Below are 8,029 nucleotides of genomic sequence, written 5' to 3'. Positions count from 1 at the left end.
GACTGGAGTCCGATTTGTTGTGTGTGCTTAAGTTGTGAGACACTGGCGGAGGAAACGAGCGGGCCCGGTACCAGCAGTTCCGGGGCGGGGCCTCCGACGGCCCTTTCTAGCTGTCAAAGAGAGATCTATTGAGTGTGTAGCGGGAACAGTTGGGGATGTGGCAATGGCGATCAAGCCCAAGCAAGCGTTCTACCACTGAACTATATCCTCAGTTTTCCATGATTTGTTTTTGTGAGAAAGAGTTTCTCTGTGTAGCCCTGACTCTCTTGGGACTCACTCTGTAGAACTGGCTGGCTTCGAACTCAAGAGATTGCTTGGCAAGCTCACTGGCTCCTCCCCTTTGAGATTTGTGAGGTGGCTAAGGAAAATGGCAAGCAGACGCTCCTCATCATGTTCTCAGTGGATGTTAACTTGCGTTCAAGGAAGAACAACAAAACAAGCGACTTTGTAGTCACAGAGTCTATTTTAGCTCGGTCACTACCAGCTCTCTTCCTTGCTGCCACAAGAAAACGTCAGCTGTTTCTTAGGCTGGTTCATAATGCTTGATTGATTCCAACATATCTTAATTTTTTTTCCTTCTGAGGTTCATCTAAGGCATATACATGTTTTGTTCTGCCTACTTCCTTTCCCTTGTATTTTGCATTATCAACGAGGTAATGAGCTCCTTTAGGTTAAGGTTAGCTCTCTCTCTCTCTCTCTCTCTCTCTCTGTGTGTGTGTGTGTGATGGACAGTATCTGTGTGTGTTATGTGTGTAGGTGTTGTATAGTCTATTATACACAGACTCTAATAAGTACAATAGTACTGTGTATCTATTTTCCCCTAAAGGAAACATTTTCTCTTGAAAGTACAGGAAACCTCAGAAGACTGGGGAATCGAGAAAACTTAACAAAGGCTTGTCAAGAGGCAACATAAGGGAAGCGGGTTTTATTTTGTCCTACTGTTTGAGGGGATACAACCCAGGGGGAAGCATGCCACCTGGATTGCATCCACAGACCGGAAACATAAATAGATAAATGTTAGTTCGCTTCTTCTTTATTTAGTCGGGAAATCTAGGCAATGAGGTGGTGCCGCTTATATTTTGGTTGGGTCTTCTCTCCTTAATTAAAACTCCTTGAAACACTCGCATAGACGCATCCATGGGTTTTACCTACGTGATGCTAAGTTCTGTGAAGTTAACAATATTAACCATCAGATTCTGGCTACAGAAACCTGGTATTGCTTCCTGGGTCTCGTGGCTGCCTACACCACACAGTTGACTATGGGTCCTGATTGGCCTTGAATGCAGCATGAACGACTAACCCGTCTCAAACGCTGTGCCACTTCGCCAATGTGACATCCGAGTTGTCGTTGCTCTGTAGTTGGGTTAATTTTTTTGGTATGGTCAGACTTTTAATTTTCTACCCGCCATGAGTAAATCCAAATGTTTTCTTGGGGTTATAAAACAGGTTTCTCTGTTGGCGGGATTGGCGGATCCAGGTTGTGCGCTAGCAGGACGCAAGCGTAGACCTCCAAGAGCAACGACGAGTGCAGGCTAGAGGAGCCCAGGAGGGCGGGGCGAGGGAGGCGGAAGTGGACCGGTCCCGGCGGCCATTTTGCCGTGAGACAGCAGGAGTTAGGCGCGATGCTTTCCACTGCCGCTTACCGAGACGGGGAACGAGTGCTGGGAATGGGGCCTCACGACTCTGCCGGCCCTGTGCAGCTGCGTTTTTCGCCTTATGCCTTCAACGGAGGGTAAAAGTCCGGGTCTGCTGCCCTCACCTGGGTCGATCCTGGGGTCGCGACGGGCGGGTGTGGGAATGGCAGGGATGTAGCCTGCAGCCCAAGCACTCAGTTGTGCATGGACGTCCTTGGTGCCGTTTGCTCCAGCAACCGGGCTCCCACCTCAACCCTCCGCCCTATGGCCTGTCGTTTGGTAGGGCTTGAACATGTTTCTAAAGCCAACGGGCGAACATGAAGTTATGATTTGTCTTGGTTGGTAGACGAGTAGCTGCTTCTGTCGCTGGGCCGTCTGATCACTTGTTGTTTTAAAAGGAAACTAACATGATTAACCAGACTTAATTTCAGGGATGAAAGTGAAGGTTGTTTTGTTCTGCTCTTGAAACGTAGCCTGCTGGGCAAGGTCTGCTGAGCTGCATCCCCAGCCTTAGGCAGTCGGACCCTTGTGTGTATTTATTTTTACTCTCAAATTACTTTAGCATTTTAATTATCCGCTTTATTCGAAGGGATATTTTTCCTTCGTATTTAGGACCGTTGACAGTACAGGGGTATTCTTCATCAAATTAGAAGTTGAAACAGCTAATTGTCCAAAAAAAGGAGGCGGGGGGGGGGGCTTGTTTAAGAAAAGCAAGACCAGCCAGGCGGTGGTGGAACACGCCTTTTCTGCTAGCAAAGGCAAGTGGGTCTCTTAAGTTCGTGGCCAATCTGGTCTACAGAGCAAGTTCCAGGACAGCCTGGGCTACACAGAGAATCTTTGTTTCAAGAAAGAAAAGCAAAAACGTTAAATATGTCTTTATGAAGAGCGTTGATCATACAGAGAGTGAAAGGTTGAGTTTAGCCTTGGTTGTACCTTTTGAAGAGCAATTGTGAATGTGTGTACTATGTGGGCTCCTTTCAGTTACTTGAGCTGCTTTATAGATTGGGGAAGACTCAAGGTGGTTTGCTTTTTGTTTGTTTTTAATTTCAAGCAGTTAAGTGAATAATTTCATAGTTTTACTTCTTGACTCTTGGCATCTAAACAGCCCAGGCTATAGAGCTGGTGTGAATTAGAACCGGTTTTAAATTCATAGCGTTCTCAGCCGAATCCAGTTTCAGTTTGCTTTTCCAGCATGCTGCTTCACTCTGCACGTGAACACTAAGTACTTACTTTGTAAGATGTGTTAATTTCAAAGTGTTCCGAATGCAGTGCTCATGATTCACTTCTTTTTTAGCCTCCTTTACTTCTTCTTATCCATCACTTTGTTCACAGTTACTTACACCTATCCATTAAATCACTTTTCTCCTTTCTCTTTTGTACCTTTTAGCATTTATTGCAACTAGCCCTGCAAGCAGCCTCTGATTCTACAATATATTAATTTCTCTTTGTAGCTTCCAGGTTTTTGTCACTTTAGACCTTTATATAATTCCCAATCTTATATAATTCCTAAGTCTGTTTCTGTAACTTTCTCTCTCTTTTTTTGTTTTTGTTTTTGTTTTTCGAGACAGGGTTTCTCTGTATAGCCCTGGCTGTCCTGGAACTCACTTTGTAGACCAGGCTGACCTTGAACTCAGAAATCCGCCTGCCTCTGCCTCCCGAGTGCTGGGATTAAAGGCGTGCGCCACCACCGCCCAGCTGTAACTTTATTTCTCAAAAGTTCCTGAAATTCTGGCCTCTTTGGGAAACCGTATCTAACTGCGTTTTCTGTTCTCTCCATAACCCATGTTAGTAAACAAAACGAGCAGGGTAATTGTTCCTTTCAGTTACTGCTGCTCTTTGGAAGTCTCTGCTCAGTTTAAAGGGGTGGGGATATGTTGTTTTCCTCAGCAGACACATCTAGGGAGTTGTAAAACCTTGGATGCATACATAGGTGTTGTGTTTGAATTTGCCCTTCTTCCCCCTGTCATCCTGTGTTCCTTCTGTCACACCACTCTTATTGGAGCAGTATTATGTCCCATTTCACATTGTACTATTGGGAGAATTGTATTAAAACCTCACTTTGCAAATGGAACATTCTCATTTTTGTTCTGTGTAACTCTGCTAGAATTCTAAACTCTAGCTTGGCGCCTGGGGTCTTCTACAGCAGCCCATCACATGAGGGGTATGTATGTCTCTGGTAACCTTAATTAAGTTGCTTGAGTGGACTGTGGTAATATTTTTTCCCTTCTGTTGCTGTTCATGGTATCTGTAATGCCATTCTTTTTTGCTTTGGAATTTTAGTGCAAAACTTGCTTCAGTAAAAATAGTAGGTAATGTTTTCTGGATGTTTATTTTCTACAAGGAAATCGGTACCTATGTGAATTATGTGTTTAATTCTCACACTCTGTAACAGAACAGGGACTGTAGTACCATCAGTTTGAACATGAAAAATTTATCCAAAGTCACACAACTAATAAGTGGCATGAATAATCCCAGTGCCCAGGTGCTTAGTCATCACATAGTGCTGTCCTACTGTGTACACATAGTGCTGTCTTACTGTATTCTACAATGGTTATTGTTCACTTGCTAGAAGAACTGGAAAGTGTCAGGTGGATTTTATAGTTAACTAATTTAATCCTTATATACAGCACACTGATATGAGATAGTTACTGTTAAGTAATCTCATATTTTAAAGAAATTGAGGTTTTTAAGAAGTACTTTGCTTGAGAAAGCAACGGTAGTGTCTAGGTTCTACTTTTGTGGTTTTTCTCTGGTGCTCTTCAGTAAGTTATCAGAAATTGTGCAGGAAGAAAAGAAAAGCTTGCTTTTGACTATGGTATGACAACTTTTCCTGGGAAGGCACACGCACACACCCCACACATACCCCTACACGATTTATGAAACATCTATGTGACCCTTGGGTTACTGCAATTGCTCTGCAATGGGTTAAAGTTTAATTGGAGAACCAATGTATTTTTATTGGGATTGCTATGTCAGGAGTATGTGTCGGGAGATACTTAGAGATGCAAGGATGACACAGAATCAACTGTATCATAAAAAAAGTCCACTCCAGAACAGTTGACAACGTGTAAAAGCTGTGGCTCTGGATTTCTGTGCACTTATAGGTAGCTCACAAGTTGGGAAATCTCTTCTTACAGCTTGGCCAGTCAGTTTCCACCCCCAACAGTTAAGACAATGTCTCACTATGTAACCTTAGCTGGCCTAGAACTCACAAAGCCTGCCTTTCCCTCTCAAATACTGGAATTCAAGGTGTGTATAGGCCTGTGTTGCTGTTGGTGGGGGTGGGAGAGGCTGCTCCAAGAATCTCACGAGTGTCCCCTAGTTATAACTTGGTTTCTCTCAAGCCTCCTACCCCACAAGGGATGTTTCAGTTCAGAGGAGATTGCTGTAGACACTGACAGTTCACTTAATGACGTATTCTAGCAGCTCTTGGGTAAGGAGATAGAGATCTTCGGAACTCAGCTTGCTTATAGGACTGTTATCTATACTTGGTCTTCAAGACTACAGACAGGTTGCTTTGTAATACCAGCGTTAGCTATACGTGGATGTTTTTGTTCTTTAATGGTGAAGGTTTGATTCAGTGTCTTTCCTATGACCTCTTCTCAGTGAGGCACTGGGACAATGTGTCCCATTTTACATTCTGTGTTCCATAGCTGAGAAACCTGAGGCCTTCAGGGGTTTATTTGCGCACTGGCTTATACCTGCTTAGTGGGGAGGGCTCCATTAGGCTCTAGGTTAGGGCTCTTCCAGGATGACATGTAGTCAGGAGTCCGGTCCTCCAGTCTTTTGTCTTTCATTTGAATTCTGCTTTTATGTTAGTAAATTTACCCAGGAAGGGCCTGTAGGACACACTACCATTTGAAGGGACAGAATTGCAACCCTGAAGAATTAATGTTCTTTCTTTCTTTCTTTAATTCATTAGTACTGTATTGGCAATTGCTGGAGAGGATTTTTCCATCGTCGCTTCAGACACTCGGTTGAGTGAAGGATTTTCAATTCATACCCGAGATAGCCCCAAATGCTACAAACTGTAAGTAAATCTTTCTTTGGTTTTTTGTTACTTTTATTTTAAGTATACGTTTGTTTTGTGTGTACATATGTTTGGATACTGGGAATTGAACCCACCTAGGTCCTTTGGAAGAATAGCCAGTACTCTTAACCATTGAGCTATCTCTCCAGCTCACAAGTAAATATTCATAAAGACATTTCACTTGCTTTCTTGGTGGCAGCTAGGAAGATTATCCATGTAGCTAATCACAAAACGAAGTGGAAATGGAACCAACAAGGCTTGAGTTTTTTGCAAAGAAGTTTAAGGTGATAAGGAATAGAGAATAAGGAAGGCAGCTTTGCCATGTGTTGGTCCTAGGCATGGTCTACATCTGCCATAAAAAGCAGTGAAGTTTTGTCTTCCTTGTTCCTAGCTACCCAATTTTTCTACTCATTAACAGTTCTTTCATAAGGAAATTAGAATTAGACTTTACTAGTCATATGTTCATATAGTTTTAATTTCATATTTTTTTCTGTAGAAGTAGTCAGATTTATGAAACATCTTTATGACCCTTGGGTTACTGCCCCGACCTGCGGGATAGTGGAACAGGGTCTGAGGAACCACCGGTGGAGAGAATGGGGGGGTGGGGGTGGGGGGGCGAGAAGCATAAAGAACGGACAGCAAGTCAAAAAACCCTGATCAAGCTGATAGATTTTCTTTTTCCCAGGCAGGTTTTATACCCATAGAAGCAGGATATAGGGAGAGGGGTGATGCAGAATCACTTTGTTTCTGGGGGAACACACCTGTTCCCAAAAGTAGGATATTGGCTAGATAAAATGTTCAGCAGGAGGAACAGAACAGAATGGGTTGCTAGGTACCTGTCCACAAGATCTATAGCTATTTGTTCTTAACTGGGGGGTAGTACTTTCCCACAGAGGCCTCAACTCACAGAAATTTTGCACAGAAATCTCAACTAAGCTAATACTTTTCCACTAAGGCCAAGGCTTGGTAAATAAGCACTTATGGCTGACAAGGCAGTTAACATTCAAACAGGGTCGCTCCTAACAGATTACATCATACTTCACCTTCTCTAGTACTAGATTATAAGTAGTAACCCTTATTTTCCTTAGCCTAATCATAGTATATCTTTGGCCCACCTAAAATTTAATTTGGTATAAGGAGATGTTGGTATGTCTACTCCCATGCCTCAAAAGCACTGGCTGGTTGTCAGTTTATGAGCCTTGCTTTATCAACTCATTTTCCTGAAATTAACTTTTTACAGAACAGACAAAACAGTAATTGGCTGCAGTGGTTTTCATGGAGATTGTCTCACTTTGACAAAGATTATTGAAGCAAGATTAAAGGTAGGTGCCTTTGAACATGTCTGCTTTGTTGAAACAATTCACAGCACAGCTGCATTTAGAGAGATAGCAAGTTAGCAGGTGCAGTTAGCATATCCTAGAAATAAATCAGAGCCAGCCCTGGCTGTGGAGGTCATTCAGGTAACAGGAAACTGCAGCACAGTTTAGAGGTCTGCTAACGTCTCTGTGCTTTGGCAGGGCTGTCTACTGGATAGAGGGCTCTTCTGAAGTGTGTCAGATCTGGCTGTGGCAAAAGACAGCCTGGGCAGCGTATAGGTAGAAGCAGGACCTGGAACTCTGTGCTCACCTTTCTCCTCCTCCGCAGCTTTCCACTCTAGTAGACAGCACAAAAGGAGGGAAAGATAATTCTGGAACGTGGTGAACGGTGGTAGCCCGTCACTTGGCAGGCTCCGGTGGTGGGGATGATGTGATAGGGATGTTTTTGGGGGTGGGGGTGACCACATTCTCTGTTGCCTACTTAGTTCACTTAAGGGAATACGTCACATAGTCATGGAATGTTCACTTACACTTGCTGTGGGGCTGTGGAGAAATTATGTCACAGTATTTTAGAACGTTTCGCATAGAAAGCTTCAGAAATTTACATTTACTAGCAGATATATCATGCCTTCTAGTTTATATTTTACTATAAGTTATCTTAGAAATTATCCTGTATTTGTCTGCTTCTAGTTATATAGCTTTTTGTAATTTTTCAGTGTTCTGACCTTGACTTACAGTTCTTAGGTTTTGCTTTAGAAATGCTTGTCGGCTGATTATGGGATGGATCCCCGGGTAGTATAGTCTCTGGATAATCCATCCTTTCGTCTTAGCTCCAAACTTTGTCTCTGTAACTCCTTTCATGGGTATTTTGTTCCCTATTCTAAGGAGGAATAAAGTATCCACCCGTTGGTCTTCCCTCCTCTTGATTTTCTTGTCTTGCAAATTGTATTTTGGTGTTCTATGTTTTTGGGCTAATATCCACCCAAGGAGCTGAAGGGGTCTGCAGCCCTATTGGTGGAACAACAATATGAACTAACCAGTACCCCCCC

General features: G+C 43.1%; 1 protein-coding gene across 2 annotated transcripts in view; it reads left to right on the top strand.

Moving 5' to 3' along the window:
* The first annotated feature begins 1,563 nt into the window (after window positions 1-1,563).
* Psmb1 (proteasome subunit beta 1) overlaps window positions 1,564-8,029 on the top strand; it is a 19,817-nt gene continuing 13,351 nt past the window's right edge. Inside the window, exons 1-4 of one of the 2 annotated variants that reach the window (XM_029471556.1) lie at window positions 1,564-1,732; window positions 3,739-3,795; window positions 5,557-5,664; window positions 6,905-6,986. In XM_029471556.1, the coding sequence (XP_029327416.1) occupies window positions 1,623-1,732; window positions 3,739-3,795; window positions 5,557-5,664; window positions 6,905-6,986 (357 nt within the window). In that variant the 5' untranslated portion in view covers window positions 1,564-1,622. The remainder of the gene's footprint in view (window positions 1,733-3,738; window positions 3,796-5,556; window positions 5,665-6,904; window positions 6,987-8,029) is intronic. The other variant, XM_021186520.2, reaches the window with a different exon arrangement.

The sequence above is a fragment of the Mus caroli genome, chromosome 17, assembly GCF_900094665.2.
Source record: "Mus caroli chromosome 17, CAROLI_EIJ_v1.1, whole genome shotgun sequence".
Taxonomy (NCBI): Eukaryota; Metazoa; Chordata; class Mammalia; order Rodentia; family Muridae; genus Mus; species Mus caroli.
Note: the sequence above shows the minus strand (reverse complement) of the source record. Positions and strands in the feature narration are given on the sequence as shown.